Below are 23,556 nucleotides of genomic sequence, written 5' to 3'. Positions count from 1 at the left end.
GCAAAGTGTAAGAAACTGTCCTTGAGCAATCGTATATAACACAACAGAAACAGTAAAATCATTACAGATATGTGCAGTGCAGGCGCTCTCGCTCTCTCTTATTATATTCATATGTGGTAGAGAAGCCTTGCTTATATTGATGTTGACTTTTGTTTTAGTGTTGAACTTCGAGTGGATGAAGATGATGTTGGACAGAAACTGACAGAATCTTCATCTGAAGTTTATTCTTCTAACATAGTTTTGGGCAAAGACACTTTCAGCGGATGCATCTCAAACGTCTATCTGAGGAGGTCAGTATCACTTTGAGAAGAAATGATTGATGGGGGAAAGTCTGTTCTCTTTCTGACGGCATGTGTGTGTGTGTGTGTGTGTGTGTGTGTGTGTGTGTGTGTGTGTGTGTGTGTGTGTGCAGACCAGAGGCTTTATTCAGAGCAGAGGATCTGAGTTCATACATGGCTACAGGACACGTTCACATGAGCTCATGCAGTGCCAGATAAAACATTTCACTGACGGTTAGTACGCTGTCACGTTCATGATATTGTTGGCTAATAAAAACATCTTGGTTACGGATGTAACCTTGGTTACCTGATGGAGGGAACGAGACGTTGTGTCGAACCGACAGAATGGGGTTTGTCTTGAGAACCTATCATCTTCTGAGTATTTAGAAAAGGCCAATGAAAATTGGCGAATGAAATTTGCATGCCGGACTATAAGAGGGAAGCTGGCGTGCTCATTCATTCACCTTTGGTCTGAGGAGCCTTAAGCATCCTCCCCCGACCGCTGGGGTGGGCGGCCAGTGTTGTGGCATGAGGGACACAATGTCTCGTTCCCTCCATCAGGGAACCGAGGTTACATCCGTAACCTAGACGTTCCCTTTCTGTCGGTCTCTCGACGTTGTGTCGAACCGACAGAATGGGGTTCCTATGTAAGACGCCACAGCACTGAGCCACGTCACAATCTCTAGCGGAGCGAGGTTAGACTGGCCTGGGCGAGTCAGACGAAGACGCTAACGCGAAATTATGACCATCCAGTGGAGAGGAAGGGGGGACCCAGAGCTTTACCACAAAGTTGGGAAGCCCCTGCCACCGGCCGTCACGGGCGGAGGCCTAGTTCTCTAAATGGCGAGAAGCCGCCCGGCACCGTAAGGGCCACTGGGTAAGCATTATTCCCCCCCAGGGGAAAAACGCTGCAGAGACCACTACCTACCATAGGGAGGAATTAGTGGAGACACCACATGGTCTCACCATAAGGGGAGAACTCATGGGAAAATGTGCGGACTGCAGGAGTTAACAACAAGGTGGGAGTCCACCTAGGGAGGACATGGGTTGCCGAGGTGGGAACCATTCATGAGGATACATCAGACGGAACAGCCCACGGAGGGGGGGTTACCACGTCTGGAGCACTAGGTCCGCTTAGAGCTATGTGGAAGATAACTCAACTGTTCCCCGGCCTAAGGGGGCAGGGATGCTCTGCCCAGCCTGCCCCGAGGAAGGTTCTAGTGATGGATAAAATGCCTAATCTTTACCCAGTGGGGGAAAGAGGGGAGGCGTAATAGCCGCTGATCCCCCTAAGGAAGGGGGAAGGGCTTTCGCAGGCGTACGCCCTACCGGCTGCCGGTGCTACACCTTGCCAGGATGTGGGCTGACACCGGATCCGCACGTAGGTATTAGAACCTCACGGAGTTGTTGGGCATAGCCCAACCCGCAGCTCTGCAGATGTCTGCTAGAGAGGCGCCCTGAGCCAGTGTCCATGAGGAGTGTGCCTCACTCCCAGCGGGCAGGGGCGAAATGAGATCGGTATGCCATAACGAGGGCATCCACGATCCAGTGCACTAGCCTCTGTTTGGAGACAGCCCTCCCTTCTGCTGACCTCCGAAACAGACAAAGAGCTGCTCAGAGCTTCTGGGCTCTGCGTGCGGTCCAAGTAGAGGCACAGTGCGTGTACTGGACACAACACGGAAGGTTGGGTCTTCCTCCCCGGTGGGGAGCGCCTGCAGGTTCACCACCTGGTCTCTTGGGAGAGTGGTGGGAACTTTGAGCACGTAGCCAGGGCGGGGTCTCAAGATAACGTGAGAATCCAGGGCCGAGTTCTAGGCAATCTGTCGACACGGAGGGTGCTTGCAGATCCCCTACCCTCTTGGAGGTGAGCGCCATCAGGAAAGCCGTCTTTATCAAGAGTGAGAAAGAGCGGCAACTCCGAGAGGCTCGAAGGGGGCGGGGCCTCTTGAGGCCTGCCACCTAGGTCGCAAGAGGGTACGGAGCGCCGATAAGGTGATCACCCTCTCGCGCCCCTTAGGAACCTAATGACCAGGTCGTGCTGTCCCAGAGGCTACCCAGCACTTGGGTCATGATGAGCGGCCGTAGCGGCTACATACAATCCCAGTGTGGAGGGGGAGAGGTTACTCCCCAGTCTCTCTTGAGGAAGGGACAGCTCGTACCCGATCGAGCAACTCCACGGGTCTTCTCGCCGAGAAGAGCACCAGGACGAGAAGAGGCGCCACCTATGGGCGTATCGCCGCCCAGTGGCTGAGGCCCTAGCCTGAGTGACGTCCCAACCAGACCGGGGGTCTGGATCTCCTCGTCCCGTCCAGACATGGAGACCAGGTTCTGCCTGGGATGCCGTAACATGCCCCTTCCCCTGGGGAAGCAGTTTGCCAGGGGGAGTGGCCAGGGGGGAGTTGTTGTCAGAGCCTTAGCTCCGAGAACCAAGTCCTGGTTAGGCCAAAGGGGCATAACTAGTACCACTTGAGGCTCCTCTACCCTGGCCTTGCACCGGACCTGTGCAATGAGGCTCACTGGGGGAAAGGCGTACTTCAGCTTGTCCCGCGGCCAGCTGTGCACAAGGGCATCCATGCCAAGGGTTGCCTTGGACAGGTAGTACCAAAGCGGACAATGGGTGGAGTCCGGGGAGGCAACAGGACCATCTGTGCCTGGCCGAACTGCTCCCAAATGAGCCGGCTGCGAGGGGATGGAGTCGACTGATAAAAGAGCGCATCGGCTGTCTGGTTCAGGACGCCTGGGATGTGTGTGGCTCGCAGGGAATTGATCACCTGCTGACTCCAGAGGAGGAGGCGCCGGGCGAGTCATGTTAGCTGCCGTGAGCGAATGCCACCAATGATATACGCCACAGCAGCTGTGCTGTCCGACCAGACCAGCACGTGCTTGCCCTGCACGAGAGGAAGTAGCACAACCAACAACTCTAGGCAGTTGAAATGCCAACGCAGGCGGGGGCCCGTCCACCGCCCCGACACTGCGTGCCCGTTGCACACGGCACCCCAACCCTGCAGGGAGGCATCCCTAAGGGACCCCTGTCCGCAAGAAGGTCATGGGAGACCAAGGGGTTAGGGTGTGTCGGCAGAAAAGCGTGATGACCATACGCCAGCTGCCGGTGTGCCACGCTCTCCAAGAAACCTGACTCTGTAGCCAGTGGAGCGGTCGCATGTGCATCGACCCCAGGGGTCCCCCCCACCGAGGATGCCATGTATCCCAGGAGCCTCTGAAAAAGTTTCAGGGGGACCGCTGACTGCCTGAAAGCTTCAGGCAGTTAAACACTGACTGGGCACACTCTGAAGTCAGTCACGCTGCTTCATGGGGACAGAGTCGAGTTCCATACCGAGAAAGAGGATCCTCTGCCCGGGGAGAGCTTGCACTTTTCTCAGTTGACCTGTAGCCCCAACCGATCTAGGTGCCGGAGCACCAGGTCCCTGTGTGCACACAACAGAGTGCCAAGATGAGCCAGTCGTCGAGATATTTTAGTACCCGCCCAGCTCCTTCCCTGAGGGGAAGGAGGGCGGCTTCCACGAGCTTAGTAAAGACCCATGGAGACAGGGACAGACCGAAGGGGAGGACACTTTACTGATATGCCCGTCCCTCAAATGTGAACCGTAGGAACGGCCGAAGTCGAGGAAGGATAGAGACATGAAGTACGCGTCCTTCAGGTCGATTACCATGAACCAGTCCTGACATCTGATGGACGTCAGGATGCGTTTCTGCATGATCATCCTGAAAGGCAGCTATTGTGTAGGTGCCTGTTCAGAACACACAGACCCAAGATAGGGCGCAGCCCCCCGCCTTTCTTGGGGACAATGAAGTACAGGCTGTAAAACACATTGAACATCTCGGCTGGTGAGACGGGCTCGATCACTCCCTTCGCCAGAAGGATGGCGACCTTGGCCCGAAGTACGGGAGCATCCTAGCCTCTGACTGAGGTATAACGGATGCCCTGCAACTTGGCGGGCGTGAGGCGAACTGGATCGCGTAGCCGAGACGGATCGTCTTCCCTAGCCAGCCTGACAGTCTGGGAAGCCCAGGCTCCCAGAAATGTAACAGGGGGACTAAAGGTTCGATCTTTTTCATCGTCCCCCGGGGGGTGGTTCGATGGTTAGCAGTACGGATTCCTTGCCGGGGGAGGTCCCCCGGGGAAGAGATCGGCTCTGCTGATTTTCTTGCCTGGCGACTGCGCAGCTCAACGCACTGTCTGACTGAGAGTGCTGAGGGCTGGTGTTTATACTCGACATTGCGCTTCGCCGTGACGCAATGTCGAGTTTGCCGTTCACTGTCGTGCACAGGGTGGGAGCGGCTGTGATAACCCAGACAGAGAGGAAACTCTCTTTTTGAGAGTAAGTGGGTGCTAGCCCCCCAGAGGGGGCCAGCAGATGGAGAGACGGGGCAGGATTCGTCCCTATCCGATTTCCCAGTGATGTGGCTGGGGTCGGGCCCAATGGTAGCCTCGATCCCCCTGAGGTCTTCCCATGAGGGCCGCTTCGCCGTGGCTGCTGATGGGGCGATGGGTCTCTTCTTCGCTGTCTCCTCCAGGGGGGGCCGCCTGAGTGGGGGGTGCCAGAGCTGGAGGGCGTCGAAGAGGACCAGGGCTGCTGGGAAGCAGACGGTGCACGGGACTCGACGGCCGAGGCGGGCGAGTCGCGGCACGGAGGACTGCTTCTTTACTGTCGAGAACCCTCCGGGGTAGGCCACGTGGACGAGGGCTTCCGACAGGCGGGGGGTGAGCGGGGCCGCTGCGGCTCGACAGTAACACCAACCAGCCCCCCCTTGCGAGACGGGTGCGTCAAGAAAGTGGGCCTTCTCGGCGTTACTCATCTGCGCAAGGATCGGCCAGAGGAGTTTCTCATGGACCACAAGTGTGGACATCGTCCGACCCAGGGCCCTCGTGGTCACCTTGGTCGCCCGTAGAGCGAGGTCGGTGGCGGCGTAAGCGCTGGGTCGGTCTTACCCTCGTGGAGCTCTCTCAACGCCCTGGCCTGGCAGGAGCCATAGCGTGGAGTGAGGAGGCAGCTTGGTCCGCCGCAATGTAAGCTCTCGACACCAGAGATGCCGAGACCCCACATGCTTTGGACTGGAGTCTAGGTCGAGCCCCCCCCAGGTGGCCGCCGACTACGGGCACGAGTGCACCGCGGCGGCATACTCCACCTGGGGGACATCGACGTATCCTCTAGCTGCCCCAACCTCGAGGGAAGAGAGGGTGACAGAACTTTGTTTGACGTGAAACATGCCAGAAAGGGGGCGTTCCAGGTCTTACTAAGTTCCTCATGCACTTCCGGTAAACACGGCCCTGGGGGCGGGCACGGCTTGGAGCCACGCTCAAACCCGAGGCACCCTGTAGCCAGCCGCGAGCGCCGGGAGAGGCAGTGCGGGCACTGCAACCCAGCACTCACGGCGGCCCGGGAAAGCATGGCTGACATTTCGACATCCGCTTCTTCCTGGGCTCGACCCCCCGAGGGAGGGAGCCTGAGGAATCGTCGGATGGCAGTACGTCACCCCCCGATGCTGCAAGAGACATCTCATCATCACGCATCGTGTCCGAATACGTCTGACCGTTCCCCAGGAGACGGTCCGACGAGTGAGACGAGGTGCGAACGGTCCGTGAGCCAGTGGCTGGCGGATTATCGCTCACAGTAATCCTCATATCACCCTCGCTGCTTGCCGTAGCGGACGGCAGGGCCGTAGTCCTGCCGCCACGGAACGGGGAGCAAACGAGGTGGTGCCTGAGTCCCGTGGGAACACAGCCACCCGTGACGCAACGTTTGAATCATCACCGCCCGCAGTGCGGGCAGGACGTATCCACAACGTCTGCCCCAGCGTACTGGAAGCAGGCATCGTGTCCGTCCCCCTCCTCGATGAGTGTGTTGCACCCATGAGAACAGCGGGACAAGCCACGCTGGAGAAATTTGCTCTTTTAGAAAAGGAAATTTGCTCGAACACCTCCGGAACTGCCGAGACGCCCAGGGGAGAGTCACTGCAGGAACGGTCCATCCGCTGTACCACGTCGAAGATTCCAGCAGCAAAATGATCACCAAAGATCGTAGAGAAGCTCATCAGATGCGTAGGCTCTGAAGAACAAAAGGTGAATGAATGAGCACGCCGGCTTCCCTCTTATACCCAGACATCCGGGGAGGAGTCCGGCATGCAAATTTCATTCGCCAATTTTCGTTGGCCTTTTCTAAATACTCAGAAGATGATAGGTTCTCAAGACAAACCCCATTCTGTCGGTTCTACACAACGTCGAGAGACCGACAGAAAGAGAACTCATCAGTTTTTAAGAACATCTCATCTCATCGTTTTGCTTTGTTTTGATTGATTCAGAATCAGTGCATTTCATTGGTCTGTCAGATTTCTGAGGCTTGATACGTGTCTTGTTCTTTGATTGCAGAGACGACAGAAACCTGCAAGGGTTTTACCTGTGTACAACAACACGCCATCACTTTTTCACAGCATTATCTGTATGATCCTAATAAAGACATTTCAGTCAACAACAGTCTGGAGACGATTACACAAGTATCTTAAGAGTTAACCCTTATGTGGTGTTTGCGATTTCAATGTTTCTAAAAAAAACTGGCAATTTATAACCTTTTTATTTATTCAAGAGATTTTTTTTTTACATCCAAATAATAGATTATTCTTTTTTTTTAGCTATTTTCACCAAAAAATTACAAAAATACCCACATATGCTGTCTATAATGTTTAGCATTAGAATAAAGTTTCTTTATGGCTGTGGAGAACTACAAACAATAAAACATTCATGAAGACAATACAAAAGTTAAATGTGTCTCTTTCTAACATTAATATAAAGCCTGAAAGATCGGGACTCTGCTCAACTAAGTTTACCTTAAAAGAGGGACAGACCAACAACAAGACACATGAGAAGAAATGAATGATTTTGAACTCCTGGAACAAAGTTCAAAGGCAGAATTTGCTTTACAGCTCGTCTCTATTGGATGCAAACTGCAACTTTCGATTTGTCCGCCCAACACATTTATCAAAAAAATGAATGAAACTGGTCATCCTAAATTAGCACGAGGCATGGAAAGGACGATGAAAAAAATTGACACTTTCCTAGATTATACAGTCACTTAAGAAAGTATTCTCGTCCAAACTTTCCAGATCTGATTGCATGATTACTATTGATCCCATGCTGTTTGTTTGTTACCTGAAGCCTCCCATCTGAAACCGGGCTATGGTCATGAGCGTTACATTTTCGACACACATTTAATGCAGATTATCAATCACAATAGATTAGGCCATCTGACCAATCAGAGTGCATTAGGCGTTTAAGGAGGGGTTTTAAAGAGACAGGAGCAACAATCATGTGTTAAAGGTAGAGGTAATGCAAATATGTGCTTTCTTTTTTACAGGACCTCTTAGTCAGGAATAGATGAAAATCTTAAACTAAGAGAAAGGGTGGGGTTGACCGCTTGCTATGAATGATGTCAGTAAGTTTACTAACTACGGCCACAGTGATTGGCTGATAGCGGATGGGTCCCTGTCAGTCATTTACTCACAGAAATATTATAAAACAAGAGGCATGTTGCATGAAGCTGGTTTCAGTGTTGTTTACCCAGGTACGTTTGGGTTTTATTTGAGCAAACTCTGCTTTAAACTGATCCACCTTCTTGGGCTCAAAAAAACAGTGTTCATCATCGCCATGGTAACTTGCAAATGATCCAGAATGCATCTGCACGTCTGGTGTTCAATCAGCCTAAAAGAACCCATGTGACACCCCTTCCGATTTCACTTCACTTGCTGCCAGTTGCCGCCCACATCATGTTTAAATCTCTGACACTGGCTTTCAACTCAACTCAACTCAACTCAACTCAACTTTATTTATATAGCGCTTTTACAATTTTCATTGTTACAAAGCAGCTGCACATGAGACACATTGACTATAAGCAAAACAATCAAAGTTGTACCTGCAAAAACAAGAAAAGATTGAAACACAGAAGACAGACACACCCACACACAAAACACTCCACACACACAACACGCACCAACACACACAGACACAGACACACACACACACACGGATGCGCACGCACACACACACAACACACGCACACACACACACACACACACACACACACACGTACGTACACAGACAGTGTAAATGATCATACAGGATTATATCTAAACTAAACATATATGTGCTAAACATATAAAGCTCTTAAAGGAGTTGCTCACTGCAAAATTTGCCCCCATTGACTTTCCATAGTAGGAATAAAAACTACTATGGAAAGTCAATGGGGGCAAATTTTGAAGTGAACTACTCCTTTAATACAACTGATACTGTGAGCTACTCAGTGTATTCAGTAGGTTGCTTCAGAGGCACAAGGTATAGACAATAAAACAATGCACAGCTGACATAAAGGAAATTTACTTTTAATACTTGAGTACTTTTAAAAGCACGTACTTCTGTACTTTTACTTAAGTAAGAATCTGTCTTTACAACTTTTACTTGTAGTGGAGTAATATTTGACCAGTAGTATCTGTACTTTCACTCAAGTAAGGAAGTTGTGTACTTCGTCCACCTCTGGAAACACCTAAAATCAATTTTGCTCCAATCAGGTATCCCAGCTGATAACTTTTCTAGCCATTATTTCCGAATCGGAACAGCAACCACAGCCGACCAGAAAGACCTCTCTCAACAACAAATTCAAACACTTGGTCCGCTGGTCATCAGATGCCTCACATTAAAGAAGCACACCGAACCCCTTAGTGGCAGTCCCCAGGCTCAACACATCCACTAAATGTATCCCCAACACCACAGCAGTGCCCGCTGCCGCAGAAGCCTTATTTCTATTTCCACTGCCGCAGTAGCGCTCACATTAATCCCCATTTCCGCTGCAGTGCCCACTCTTGCAAGAGCCTCTATCTCTAATTCTACTGCTGCAGCAGTGCGCACAGAGACCTCACCGCCGCAGCAGTGTCTCAAACTCTCTAACCTCTTCTGAATCGGATGCCATAACTGCACCCGCTCCTGCTGGGGCCAAAGTCTCTTTCAGACACCTCGCTCCTCACCCTACTCCAATCGACAGCCAGCATCCTACAAGCCTAAACTATGCTACGTTTTGGGGGTCACTAACGCACTGCTCCCTCCTCCGCCCCGACTCTTCAGCTCATTTTCTCTACCTCAGTATAATGGTTGGAACACTCTGGGTTGGGGCAAACACTGAGCTCGGAGCCCTCTCCATGGGACGAGGCACGCCAAATACACTTACCATCTTTCCCGCTTATTTACTTGCTAAGGTGAACTCGTTAAATTACAACAAAGAAGAGTTTTCTCAGATGAAATTACGAAATATACCTCTCAGCTAAGTTAAAAACTTTTTTATTAAGCTAAATGCTTTGATTAATGTTTTTGTAGAGAATGTACAGCTAAATGCTTATGTGCTTAATGTAGAAATGTAAATTATGCAAGGAACATGATAAGTTTTTTAGATGTTGAGTACCGCAGAATATATTAATAAACCAATTTGTGGTGTGAAGGTAAATATTATGTGCACTGCATTAGCTGCTCCATTTTATGCGTTTTTAGGCCTAATACCTAGCTGCTCCAATAGTGTATTTACTCAGAGCATGGGCTAGCATTGCCTACCAGCAACATTACCTTGATCAACAAACACATTACTGCTACTGTCGATCATTCAAACTAGTGCAAAGTATTTAGTTCCAGGGCACACAGACTAACGCTTTAAGGATCATTGACCAGACTGAATAATACAAGTAAAATTCCCCTGTCCCTGGCATGCTGCCATTACCCTAGCACCTTGGAAATTAGTTTGGTTGGACTTTGTAACACTGAGCAACTTTAAGGCAGAAGCCATACTGTATTCTGTATGCTTATTGGTTACTCTGTGCATGTGCGGTGAGGTCAAAAGAAGAAGTGACAACATGATTGTAAGTAGATCTTTATATTTGTGATTGTCTCAAGGCCAGTGGCACATTAACAAAAATTAAACTGTGTAGCTTCAAGCAGAACCTAAAATAACAGGGAATGGAGGTTATTTATGAAGGTTCAGTTTTGGTGTTGATTTACTGGCGTCGGGCCGCTGCACTGTGGAGTCAGATGCAGATGTTCTGCTGTAATGTACTGCTGCTGCGCGTCTCTTGTCTTTTGTGTCCAGTGTTTGGGTGAAGGTAAAGCCTCACAGAGACGAACACAGGTAGAAATCCCACAGAAGAGAGCGTCATCAGACTGCGAGGAGCTCTCAGAACTGACGTCTGACAACATATCTCCAGATCCTGGATCAGTACTCATGAGTTTCAGGCCCAGTGAATGAGGACCAACATTAAAGTGGTGAATGGCAACATCTACTCCTGAACTGCAGAGATCCTCTGAACTCTTCTTCAGTTTACATTCATGTGTAGTCTGCAAGAAATCAAATACTGAACGTCACATTGTTGCAGAACATGAAAACAGATTGGGTCTGGTAGTAATGAGTTTGACCGTAATGAGATTTGTCCACAGTGATGTAGCCCGATGCTACCGGTGCGTGCATTTGTGTATGATAGAACTGAATTTCCTCTGTAATGTGGAATGTTATGAAAGTTGATGCATTTTGAATGAACTAATCAGAAAGTAGCACTGAACAGCTAAACAAATTCAGATCGTGATGTTTAAACAGCAGCTGAACTGCTGTTCAGGTTAGCACATGTTATGTCATCTCTGTGAATGAGCGGGGCAGTTTAGTACATCACACTTGTGATGATTTCAGTGTCTGCATTCCAAACGAGGACGTGAACACATGAACTTCATGAACTTCCGATTCAAGCTATTGTCAAACGCACACATAAATGATCACTGTAATACATTATAAATATGTTATACATACTGTAATAAACTATATTATTATTTACTATGAAAAATTGTATAATTCTGTTTTATTTTATAGCACTGTAGCATATAGTTCTGTACTATTCTATATTAAGTATGGTATTCTGCACTAGTAAATTAATCAACTGTAGTAAATAAATTATTGAATATTTACTATAGCACAGTTTAAGTACTGTATATAGGATTCTGAAAAATTAAAACTGAAAAACAGACTTTAGGAAAAGTAAAGTGGATTTAGGGAAAAATGTATAATATTTCATAAGGCCCTATGTGTGTTTACGTAAAAAAAAGGTTAATACATGTTCAGAGCAATTTCAGTTCAGTTAGACCAAATGCATAATCTGAGGAGTGCCTACCCGAAGGCCTGCCAGCCCTGAATGGGTTTTTAGTTTTAAAATTCATACTAAACTGTCATGATTATTGTCTAATTATTTTGAAAATGTGATTACATTAAAATACACAACATTGTCATTATGCAAAATATAACAGCACATACAAGCATTATAAAAACATGCAGTGTACCTTTATACTAACTGGAGAGTGTACCTGACTGTTAGTTTCTTCAACACCTGCTGAAACAACAATAAATGTTAAAACTGTTGTTTTCTGTTTTTCAGAGTAGTAATGAGAGAGAGAGAGAGAGAGAGAGAGAGAGAGAGAGAGAGAGAGAGACAGAGAGAGAGAGAGAGACAGAGAGAGAGAGAGATGAGAGATGACGAGAGAGAGAGAGAGAGAGAGATAAGAGAGAGAGAACAGAGAGAGTAGCAGAGGAGGACAGAGACGCACCGAGGAGAGAAGAGAGAGCAGAGAGCAAGAGCCAGAGATGAGAGAGAGAAAAAAGAGAGAGAAAAAGAGAGAGAGAGAGAGAGAGAGAGAGAGAGAGAGAGAGAGAGAGAGAGAGAGAGAGAGAGAGAGAGAGAGAGCAGCTGAAATCTCAACTGCAGTCATTTTTAAGAAGAGGATCAGAGAAAAGAGACACTGCTGGAGATGTTCTTGAATTCTACTTTGGTTTCTTTAGAGAGCTTTCGGGTTGCTGATGCTGCACTTTTTTTGTGTTCATGTTTCTAGTGTTCAAGGTAATGCATGTTTTACACACTCCAGTAGAAGAGTGTTCCATCTGTGTTGCAGTAGACACTTATGTAAACAGAGATTCAGTATAAAGCCAAACACACAACTGCCTGATCTACATGAGCTGTTAAAAGTACATTAGCTGATGTTGTCCTGAAACTAACCTGCAGAAATCTGGAATGATGACAGTGAAAGTGGGTCTGAGGCTCTGCGTCTCACAATCACATCTTCATAACAAGCACAAACATTTCTGTAAAAAATCATAATGCAACATTTGGTTAACAAACTGCTTAAGAGTGAAACTCTAGGAGCAATGATGGTGGAAAAGAAGTTTCAGAAGGCAAAAAAAAACAATCAAGCAGACGATTTATTTTATTGATCTTGTAGGTGTTTCAGTCGTGACAACCCTCGAAACAGTTTAACACACGTTTTATTCAGGTAAATAGAATTTATATAGGTTTGGTCTTGGTGGAGTAGATCTGGTACTAGCTCTGCAGCAGCAGCAGCAGCAGTGGTGTAGAAGACTTTCTTAAGCTAAAAGTTCAGGGATAACACAACGGAAACGTACGGCTGCTACTAGCGAGAGGAAGATCCCATGTAGCAGATCTAGGCAGGTAGGATTTTCACAGTGTATCCAATGGTACCACAAGCAAATAAATGTGGTGCAGTGATCATAGGAATGTAAAATCCACTGGCTTAAGGGGACCCCCGCAGAAAAATGAAAATTCTGTCATGAATTATTCACTTTAAGAAGTTAGATTGAAACAACCAATCAATGTGCAAACAGAGTTTCATGGCTGAACTAATGTAAAGGATTTCTTGTTGAAGAGGATCACAGGATCGGAGTTTCTCTGTGTGTGTGAGACCAAGTGTCCCCACAATGGCAGGAAAAGTCTTAACCAGCTACAATGCAAATTGATTATTAAAACAAAATAAACCAAGTTTATATTTATAATATAATAAGTATAATAAATAAATAGATATGAGTACAAGTAGTTGGTATTGCACATATTTTATTGCAACATTCAACTGTTCATGAGGTAGATGGCTTGAGGAAAGAAACCTTTCTTTGACTGGCGGTTTTGGTGCTCAGTGCTCCGTAGCCCTGGCCAGACGGCAGCAGTTCAAAGAGAAAGTGTGCAGGGTGTGAGGGGTCCAGAGTGATTTTTCGAGCCCTTTTTATCACTCTGGATGAGTACAATTCTTGGAGTCTGGGGAGGGTAGTACCAGTGATTCGCTCAGCAGTCCGGACTATCAGTTGTAGTCTTCTGAGGTCGGTTTTGGCAGCTGAGCTGAAACAGACAGTTATGGAAGTGCAGAGGACGGATTCAATGACAGCTGAGTAGAACTGTAAGAGCAGCTCCTGTGGCAGGTTGAACTTCCTCAGCTGGCGAAGGAATTACAGCCTCTACTGGGCCTTTTGGACAATAGAGTCAATGTGAATGTCCCACTTCAGGTCCTGTTAGATGGTGGTGCCCAGGAACCTGAATGACTCTAATGCAGCCACAGTGCTGTTCGTGATGGTGAGTGGGGGGAGTGCCGGGGGGTTTCTCCTGAAATCCACTATCATCTCCACTGTTTTGAAGGTGTTTAGCACCAGGTTGTTATGACTGCACCAGACAGCCAGCTGCTCAACCTCACTTCTGTAAGCAGACTCGTCACCGTCCTGGATGAGGCCAATAACTGTAGTGTCATCTGCAAACTGCAGGAGCTTGACAGAGGGGTCAGTAGAGGTGCAGTCGTTGGTGTACAGGGAGAAGAGCAGTGGGGAGAGCACACATCCCTGGGGGAACCAGCTGATGGTACGGCTGTTGGATGTAATTTGACCAATTCTAACTAACTGTTGTATGTCTGTCAGAAAGCTGGTGATCCAATGACAGATAGAGCTAGGAACAGAGAGCCGAGTAAGTCTGGTCTGGAGGAGTGTTGGGAAGATGGTGTTGAAGGCTGAACTGAGGTCCAAGAATGGGATCCTCACATAAGTACCTGGTCTGTCCAGATGTTCTAGGGAAGTCATCCTCAATTGGCAGACCGCAGGCCGGATCCAAACCTTTGCTTCGTTTTATCCGGACCGCCAGACATAGCCTAATAAACCATTTAAAACATTTGACTATTTCGCGTGTCTACACAAGGGTGAATCACATCACACGCTCTCTCAGGAATATTTATGTAATTGATCTTTTGCGGCTATATCCTCTAATACTTTTATCTATACTTTATTCATTTGAACCCTTTCCGCTCCGTGCACTGCTTCTCTCCCGCCAAAGACGCGCCGCATGAAGAGCAGCAGGCACATGCTTATTTTAACAACAGTAGTGCAGATACGCAGAGCAGGTTAATGGACACAAAACAGTCAACAAAATGCAGCAATATTCAAGTATTTGTATCTGTCAGTCTGTTTACTGCTATATGTTTCCAACCTTTTGAGCAGATTTGTGATATTTTATGAACCATAACGTTTTATCTGCATTTAACATTAGCATTATTGATCAGCATGTACTGTAAACATTTGTGACCCTGTGAAAACCCAGACTAAAGTCTCATAAACTAATTAATTATTAGATAACAAGCATTAAAGATTAATTTCAAGCATTAATTTCAATCTTTGGAATGGCATAGCTCAGTGGTTAGAGCATGGCACTAGCAATGCCAAGGTCATGGGTTCAATCCCAGGGATTGCACATACTTAGAAACAAATGTATAGTATAATGCAAGGTAATTAGCTTTGGATAAACGCGTCTGCCAAATGCATAAATATAAATGTAAGAGGGCATTCCCCTAGCCACAGAGCCAACAAAACATACATTCATACTGGATATCAAAATATTAAATAAATGGACTGATAAAAGATGATATATATATATCCAAGTGGGCTAAATTGATTAAGTATTTATTTATTTTCAAAAAACATATTGTCCGGACCTCCGTTTGGAAGAAAATATAAAGACCGGACCTCTTGGAACTTTAACTGAATACCCCTGTTGTAGGGTATAATGCAGTCCCATGTTGAATGTATCATCCACAGACCGGTTGGCTCTGTAGGCAAACTGCAGGGGGTCCAGTAAGGGTCCAGTTATGTCCTTCAGATAAGCCAACACCAGTCTTTCAAATGAGTTTATGGCCACAGATGTTAGGGCAACAGGTCTGTAATCATTAAGTCCTGTGATTTGGGATTTCTTTGGGATGGGGATGATGGTGGAGCATTTAAAGCAGTAAGAGACTGTGCACAGCTCTAGTGATCTGTTGAAGATCTGTGAAAAAATGGAGGCCATCTAGTCAGCACAGGTTTTCAGACAGGCTGGTGAAACACCGTCTGGGCCTGGTGCTTTCCTTCACTTTTGTTTCCTAAAGACCTGATGCACATTATTTTCACTGATCTGAAGTGCAGTTGATGGCTGTGTAGAGAGGTGGTCAGTCCATTGGAGGTCTCAAATCTACAGTAAAACTCATTCAGGTCATCAGCAACCTGTTGATTTGCCTCAGTGCTGGGGAATGGTGTGTTGTATTGTGTAATGTCTTTTAGGCCTTTCCACACTGAAGCAGGGTCATTGGTAGGGAACTGGTTTTCCAATTTTTTAGCGTAGCTCTTCTTATCCACTCTAATTTCTTTTGTCAGTGTGTTCTTGGCCTGATTGTACATGATTGTATCCCCACTCCTATAGGCATCCTCTTTGGCCTGGCAAAGCTGTCTGAGTTTTAGTGTAAACCATGGTTTGTTGTTATTGTAAGTATAATAAGTCCTGGTAGGAATGCACATGTCCTCACAGAAACTGATGTATGATGTTACAGTCTCTGTGAGCTCATCCAAATTGGTGGCAGCAGCATCAAAAATACTCCAATCAGTGCACTCGAAACAGGCTTTTAGGGACCGCTCTGTTTCATTGGTCCATCACTTTACAGTCCTTTACAGGCTTAGCAGATTTAAAGCGGCCATTCCCTGTGATGTCAATTCTCAACCTTTAGTTAGTGCGTATAATGTTGCTGTTAGAGCATAAACAGTATCTGCAAAATGATAAAGCTCAAAGTTCAGTGCCAAGCGAGATATTGTCTTTAACAGAATTCGCTTTTCAAGGACTACAGAGAACGGCTGGAATCGGATACAGCCCTTTACTTCCCGGGTAAATGATGTCACTATTCCAAGTTTTTGAAAAACCTCCACCCAAAGGAATACGCCAAAAAAGATGCGGGGCCTTCCTTAGAGAAGAGGAAGAGTAACTTGGAGTAGTGTTTGGTTCTCAGAGATTGTAAACATTTGACTGAGCTCCACTCTAAACTACTTTCACTTTCATCACAGCACTACAGCTGGTAATAAGAATTCAGCTACACACATTCTAAGAGAACCAACGGTCAAATAACAGCTTCCATGACTTTTACACAGAACAGCCGATGTTATATACTGATATTGTGTGTGTGCGTGCATACCTCTAAAACACTTTTTATGAAACGTCCTTTGAAGTCCTGCTTGCAAATGTCTCCTGGTCAATTTGCTCGTTTTATTATCCAACTCAGGTCCAATATAAAAAGGCAAAACTCTCGCTTCTGTTATTAGTGTTAATTAATATAACCGGTCTGATGCCATTTGGTCCGGTGTCATTTCCCTCGCCATAGTAGGATTTATTTTTTGATCTCTGACAAAGATTGATGTTTCCACATGCACTAGCAGAGCTTCGTTACACTTCGATCGATCCGCATGTTTTTAAATGATAAAGTGAAGTTGACGCCGTTGTTACTGTTTATTGCTAAAAGCCAAAGTTTATGAACACATGTGCACTGAGAGGGGCACCGACCAATCACAACAGCCCGAGAAGCGGAAGCTCGCTGATATGGTATGGGTGGGACATCTTCACACACACACACTCTAAGCGGGGAACCAATCACGACAGATCTGGTCAGCTTTACCAATCAGAGTGTTTCGGAAGGAGGGACTTTATATAGACCCAAAGAAATCCAGTCGTTTTGTGAGAAGAGGGACAGCGGTGAACTATAGACTTGAGATATGTGAAATGTAAAGCATTTTTTGAAACTAGAAACATGAACACCCATTGTTAAACACCCAAAAAACATAATCACAGCTTCAAAAACAGCAAAAGAATGGCCGCTTTACGTTTATCTCTGTATGTTGGGAGAAGATGAACCAGGCAGTGGTCAGAGAGTCCTAAAGCTGCTCTGGGGACAGAGCGATTTGCATCCTTTATTGTGGTATAGCAGTGATCCAAAATATTACTGTCTATGGTGGGACATGTAATATGTTATTTGAATTATGTTAGTTCACGTGTGAGTTTTGCTTTATTAAAGTCTCAGCGAATGATTATAACAGAGTCAGGGTGTTGTTGTTCTGTGTCTGCGATCTGATCAGCCAGCTGTTCTTGCGGAGGAATGTAAACACTGAATGAGGAAAACTCCCGCGGCTTACAGATAATGAAGAGCACTTCTACATCGAGACAGTACATCTTCTTTAACACTGTTACATCTGTAAACCACCTTTTGTTGATTTAAAAGCAAGTCCCAACTCCACGCGATTTCCCTGTTGATTCCATATCGCGATCCGCTCTGAACAGCTGGAAGTCCGGCAGATGTAACGTGCTGTCTGGAATGGCTTCATTCAGCCAGGTTTCTGTGAAACACAGATCAACAGAGTTGAAAAGTCCTTATTTTTCCAAGAGAGCAGGAGGAGTTCGTCCATTTTGTTGGGTAGAGAGTGGAGATTCGCCAGATGGATGCTTGGCCAGAGCGCCAGCTTGCTTCCCACGTTTGCGGGCGTCTTAGAGCGCTTGAATAGCGCCGCTGCTCAGCCAACTATAATGTCCAGCAAAACATCAGAATAGTCAAAAACCGGTAGAAGATTGTGTGGTGTTTACTGCCGAATGTCCAGCAGTTTGTCCCTGGTGAAACTGATTGTATTTGACAAACATAGAACAGGACAAACTAACAAAAACAGTAAAACAACTGGAGAGCTCCACACCGAGGCAGCCATCTGCGGCATACAATACAATACACCAGAGCTATTCGATTAGTTTGTCACGGGGCCAGTTCATGAAAAGCATACCAAATGAGGGGCAGGAGAGATATGGCTTGCAATATGAGGGATGACACAAAAAGTAATCTGTTTTTACCAGAATTCTGTTTTTTTCTATTTAAAATTTTCTGGATTCGGTGTTTTCTGTCCTTTACTATACAATAGTAATATATTTGCCCACATGAAAAAATACTTCAGTATTCTACAGTATTCACTTATAAACTATATTAAAAAACCTGCAGTATACGTTGAACAGTATACGTGCAGTATACGTATTCACCTGCAGTACCGGCAGTATACGTATTCACTTATAAACTATATTAAAAAACCTGCAGTATACGTTGAACCATACAGGGAAAAATAATGTTTTTAAGTCTACTTAAATGTAAGTAATATTTTTTATAAGTTCTAATTCTTTATAATGTTACTAGCACATTTATTTTACTTTACTTAAGTAAATAATATACTCAGCGAAAATCAAGAGGGATGCTGTGGTAAAATGTGGGTGTGTTATAACTGTTTTTTGAAACAGCATAAAAAAAGGGAAATTCTGTGAAACAACATGAACCTACACAGACGCTGTTCTCCGGCGCGCTATTCTCCGCCCTTGCCTCTGTACTTTTGAAATGGTGGTCCTATTCATGCTAGAAAAATGTCAGAAATGAAACTTATAAAAGTTGTCATCCGTCATCGTCCTGTTCACCACGTCTCAGAGGAGAGGCTGCTCAGTACTTGTGAGCCGCGTCACTCGCCTGATGTCACGTGACTCCTGCTCTGTGCCCCTGCAGCTCGTCATATGAAGATATTTTTGGTGCAAAACAACCGAGCGCCTGTGAGAGTGGAACTTGTAGTTGTAGAGGTCGGCCACACATGTGTATCAGTAAATTTGAAGTCAAAATTTGAAGTTGCAAACTTGTAGATTTTTTCCTCTCCCGCAAACACAACACAACAGTTAGGCCTTCTTGAATCCTTCAGTGCAAGTGCACAAATCCAGTTCTACAAATCACAAACTGAGATACTCGTGCACACACACCTTTTGCTATGATTGCTGCAGTAAATATGGTGCAAAACACATTCACACACCTGAACCAAAAGCAAGCGCTCACAGACCAGTTTATGTGAATTCATGCAGTGAGAGTTGAATGCTTGTCAAATACTTTCTCACAAATTAAAGGTTTTATTCTTGTACATCTTTCTAACACAAACACCAGAACATAACTACAAGTGCTTGAATCTGCTGCTGCGAGTCTCTGACACAAGTTCACACACTCTCTCACATCTGTGTGATGTATGGAGCAAAAGTGATTTGTGCACTTGCAGAGGCCAAACCAGCTAGTTTTGATGCCCAGCAGGTGGCGCCCTAACACGTAAGTGATGGAAAAGTCCTCGAGAATCATCCCGAGCTGCTTTATTTCTCTGAAATCACTAATCGTCATAGAATCCTTTGGTTTAGTTTAAATAAGTATGCTGGTCAGCTACATTGACAATCCCTTACGAAAATTAAACATGGTTTTGCTGCAGTTAAACAAACAAAAAAACACGTTTTCTTACAGTTAAAACAACAAAATATGGTTACTGTAGTAAACCATGGTTACCACAAAATAACTGATTTTCAAAAACCATAGTTAAACCAGTTTGCCAATAGTGCTACAAAACATGGTTTTACTCTTTTATATAAAAAGAATTCGTAATGGATCAGTGTTTCTGAATTAGGTATTGCCATTCTTATTTCACAAAAGGTAGCTAGCGCCTGCTCTGATAAGTTTGCTATTCAATCGTCTCATATTAAATGACACCGTCATATTAAACTATTCCTTGTATTTTCTTCTGCCTAACTTTATAGAAAAATGACAGATCAGGGTGTGTCTTCGCAGGTGTGTAAAACCATTTCACGTTTGTTTTATATTTGTTTTATTTAGATGAGCAATGAGCACTGTTACCTGAGAGCAACACGGTACTTGTTTCAAGAGGAATGAACCGTATCGTTCGATCGGTCGTTTTTCTACAGTAACTTCTAATTTTCTAAAAGTAAACAATTAAGAAACTTATCCTTTTATTCCTCAGTTCCGCGCATTCCGATTCTTAACGGATTCAATCCAACTACATTTCATCACTTTATCGTCAAACAACCAGACGAACAAACCATACATACCCTACAGGGCATTCTTCTCTGTGCACATCAATTCTCCTATACGCCTTGCATCATATTCTCCTATACGTGGCTTCTGTCATACCTTGGTCATCTAGTAAGTAAAAAATTAAATGAAGATATAAACTATAAATATAAATGATTCAATCAATCAGTTTTCAAAACCATAGTTTTGGTTATTTTGTTGTAGCCATGGTTTTACTACACTAACCATGTTTTTTTTCTCACTGTAGTAAAACCATGTTTAATTTTCGTAATGGATTGTCAATGTAGCTGACCAGCATACTTATTTAAAGGAGAGGTTTCTTTCTACTTTTACACAAATGTAATATAAATCTTAGGGGTCCACAGAATGTGTCTGTGAAGTTTCACCTCAAAATACACCTCAGATCTTTTATTATACCATGCCCTAATTGCCCAGTTTTGCATGTGAGGAGAAACGCGCTGTTTTGTGTGATGAATATTGTAGTGTTGTCACGACACCAAACTTCGGTACCAGTCGGTACTAAATGTGACGATACTTGCATTTCCCGCTATCATTTTGAGCGCTGTTGAACAGATTATGAAAGACCTCTGATTGGCTATTGTGTTTCTAAGGTCATCGGATATGTCTTTGAATGGCTCCTTACCGAGCGCTTGCGCAACCAAACCTGGAAGCGCGTGAAATGATAATTGCATCGCACTCTCTACCGAGCGCTTACACAGATCCACACGGATGCGTTTGAAAGTCTATCAAAGTAAAAATCAAACGCTTCCGTGTGGATCTGTGTAAGCGCTCTGTGTAAGTGTGACAAGTTTTCAGTTTATTTGGACATTTACTAGCCAGAGCACTCACACCAGTCATTGTTATTTAAAACAACTGCTACATTTGATTACTGTCTGACGATTGGCACAAGGACAACTCCAACATTTTTTAAACATCTCATCGGTTTTCAAGTGTTCTTTTTAAAACACCAGTGTTCTCCATCATACGCATGCGTCTCATGCTCTTCTGGACGCGTGTTAAAGATCTGATGTGAAAGTCAGGAATTTTATGAATAAATTCATTGTTTTTGTTATATTGCACTCAAAAAGTATTCTCCTCGCTCTTAGTTTGTGTTCTGAAGATGAACAAAGGTCTTACGGTTGTGCAACGACTTGACATTAACATCTAGGTGTATTTCACTTATTTTCTTATTCTTATGTGTATTTAATCATTCATATTTGACTGTCTATTTTATTCATTTTCTGTTCCAGATTGGGGTTAATCTTATGATGTGTGTGTTAAGTCTTCACTAGTACAGATTTGAAGCAGTAAACATAATGTGTTTGATATAATGACAGCTGTTGAATGTGGTTCTGGTGTAAGAGCAAGTGAACCGGTGTAAACCCTGCATCTGATGGTTTCTGTCACGAATGACACTTAATATTCAGACACGTTCTTTATGATAATGGCAATTTTCTCACATCTTACAGGCACGGTTTTTAAGAATGCAAAGAATGTATTTTTTAAATCTAAGATTTGAAATGTGAACACAAAGATTGAAACATATTTTAAGTGCATTATGTTTGAGTGTGATAGATCTTGGGTAATTGGGTCTTTGGATAGCTTTGAGTCACATGACCTCTGTGTGTTGTCGTATCCTCACCTGTCAGGACAGTAAGATGTGTCCAACTCAACTGGAGAAACCTCAGCCAACATCTGACGGTGATTTAAACAAATCAGAATTCCGAGAACCACACAAAGCACCAGACACAACAAAATGTAGCTCTGCCTGTCAGAAACCTGTAAAACACACAAATCCACACTATCATCCTGTAATGATGTCAAATGAGACAAATCCTGCAGTGATGTGATGAATACCTGGGTCTGTAGTTGACTCACACTGACAGATAAAAGAAGAACGAGTTGAGTGACATTCTCCAGCTGAGTGTGTAGTGTCTGGATAGACTCAGTCTGTTTCAGGTCCTAGAACACAATGCCACAGTCAACATGCTGGCAGTACTTGTATTTCTTGTTGTTCAAACCTCTGTGGCTTTCTTCGGAAGCCAAACAAATCATTTGAAAATGTTTTCTGTAAAAGTCTGAGAGTCATTCATGAGCCACCAGTGTTTGACAGTATTATAAGCCGCATTTCCACCATCGGGCCAGCAGCGGGCGTGCTAGTGCGTGCCAGTCACGTTTCCACAGTCACTACCGGGGCATGATCGTGCCACGCTGAGGAATATTCAGGGCCAGTGGCAAGGTTTTTTTTGCCCCGCCGAATACCTTGGGCCAAAGCGAGCCAGCTGGGGCCTGAGGAGTGGTTAAGGTGAAAGGCGGAGATTATCTGAGTCAGAGGAACTGGCAAAAAGATGCGCAAAACACAGACTGAACTCAAAGTGAAGAATGACCAGCACTGATGTAAACTTATTACATAAATCAAAACATCCTTTGCTGTTCTCTTTAAGGCTACTGGGCAGTTATAAATAAAAAAAATGATTACAAACTCAACATTATTTGAAGACTGTAATAGGTAATGATCAGACTCATGTTTAATGATTGTCACCTTTAGTTAAAGGTCATCATTATCAGACAGTTATTGGTATTTACAGCTATTACTGAAGGGCACGTTACTTTAATAGCTGTCTGACAGGATCTTTTGTTTTTCTGTGATGTCCACCCGTTTAAATTTTCTGAGATGCAAAGGTTGTACTAGAAAACCGGTCATATCTTATAACATATTTTTCATCGTCAGAGATCTGGTAATATAACAAACCATACAGAAACATATGTAAATGGTATAAAAACAAACAAAAAATTATATGTAAGTAGAGCTGACTAGTTATGGTTTTCTTTACAAATAGTGTGTAGATGGTTTTCTGGCGTATTGTAGGTTCACAACCATTGCCTATTGATACTGTCCAGGGTATTAACATTAACGCCTGACCGCTTGTCAAGGACAAGTGAATGTTTTAGTGAGAGAGAATTTTACTTGTCCAGTCGGACAAGTAACTTGGAAAAAAATGACAACAGTGCGACTGTCACGAACCCACCAACCACATCTCCCTCAGACACCAGATTTCCAGTTTCACGCACCCGTTCCAAGTCACCCGAATTCTAATGAACAACACCTGTTTCTCATCAGCCTGCAAACATAAATATCTCACCTCCAGGCTCACAGTCATCCGGTCTCAATGTGACATACCTCGCGTTCTTAGGACACTTGTTTCGTGGACT

The 23,556-nt window shown here is 45.0% G+C and overlaps 2 protein-coding genes across 2 annotated transcripts in view; one reads left to right on the top strand and one right to left on the bottom strand.

Moving 5' to 3' along the window:
- si:ch211-241e1.3 (laminin subunit alpha-3) overlaps positions 1–7,030 on the top strand; it is a 31,931-nt gene extending 24,901 nt beyond the window's left edge. Inside the window, exons 28-30 of the mRNA XM_057334440.1 lie at positions 159–290; positions 413–512; positions 6,667–7,030. Of these exons, the coding sequence (XP_057190423.1) occupies positions 159–290; positions 413–497 (217 nt within the window). The 3' untranslated portion in view covers positions 498–512; positions 6,667–7,030. The remainder of the gene's footprint in view (positions 1–158; positions 291–412; positions 513–6,666) is intronic.
- A 149-nt stretch (positions 7,031–7,179) lies between these two features.
- LOC130554652 (SUN domain-containing ossification factor-like) overlaps positions 7,180–23,556 on the bottom strand; it is a 72,782-nt gene continuing 56,405 nt past the window's right edge. The window contains exons 19-23 of the mRNA XM_057334441.1: positions 22,201–22,305; positions 21,986–22,122; positions 12,357–12,442; positions 11,647–11,693; positions 7,180–10,659 (exon numbers count right to left, since the gene is read on the bottom strand). Coding sequence (XP_057190424.1) covers positions 10,306–10,659; positions 11,647–11,693; positions 12,357–12,442; positions 21,986–22,122; positions 22,201–22,305 — 729 coding nt within the window. The 3' untranslated portion in view covers positions 7,180–10,305. The remainder of the gene's footprint in view (positions 10,660–11,646; positions 11,694–12,356; positions 12,443–21,985; positions 22,123–22,200; positions 22,306–23,556) is intronic.

Source organism: Triplophysa rosa, linkage group LG5 (assembly GCF_024868665.1).
Source record: "Triplophysa rosa linkage group LG5, Trosa_1v2, whole genome shotgun sequence".
Taxonomy (NCBI): Eukaryota; Metazoa; Chordata; class Actinopteri; order Cypriniformes; family Nemacheilidae; genus Triplophysa; species Triplophysa rosa.
The sequence above is the reverse complement of the archived record's forward strand: the minus strand, read 5'-3'. Positions and strand labels throughout refer to the sequence as shown.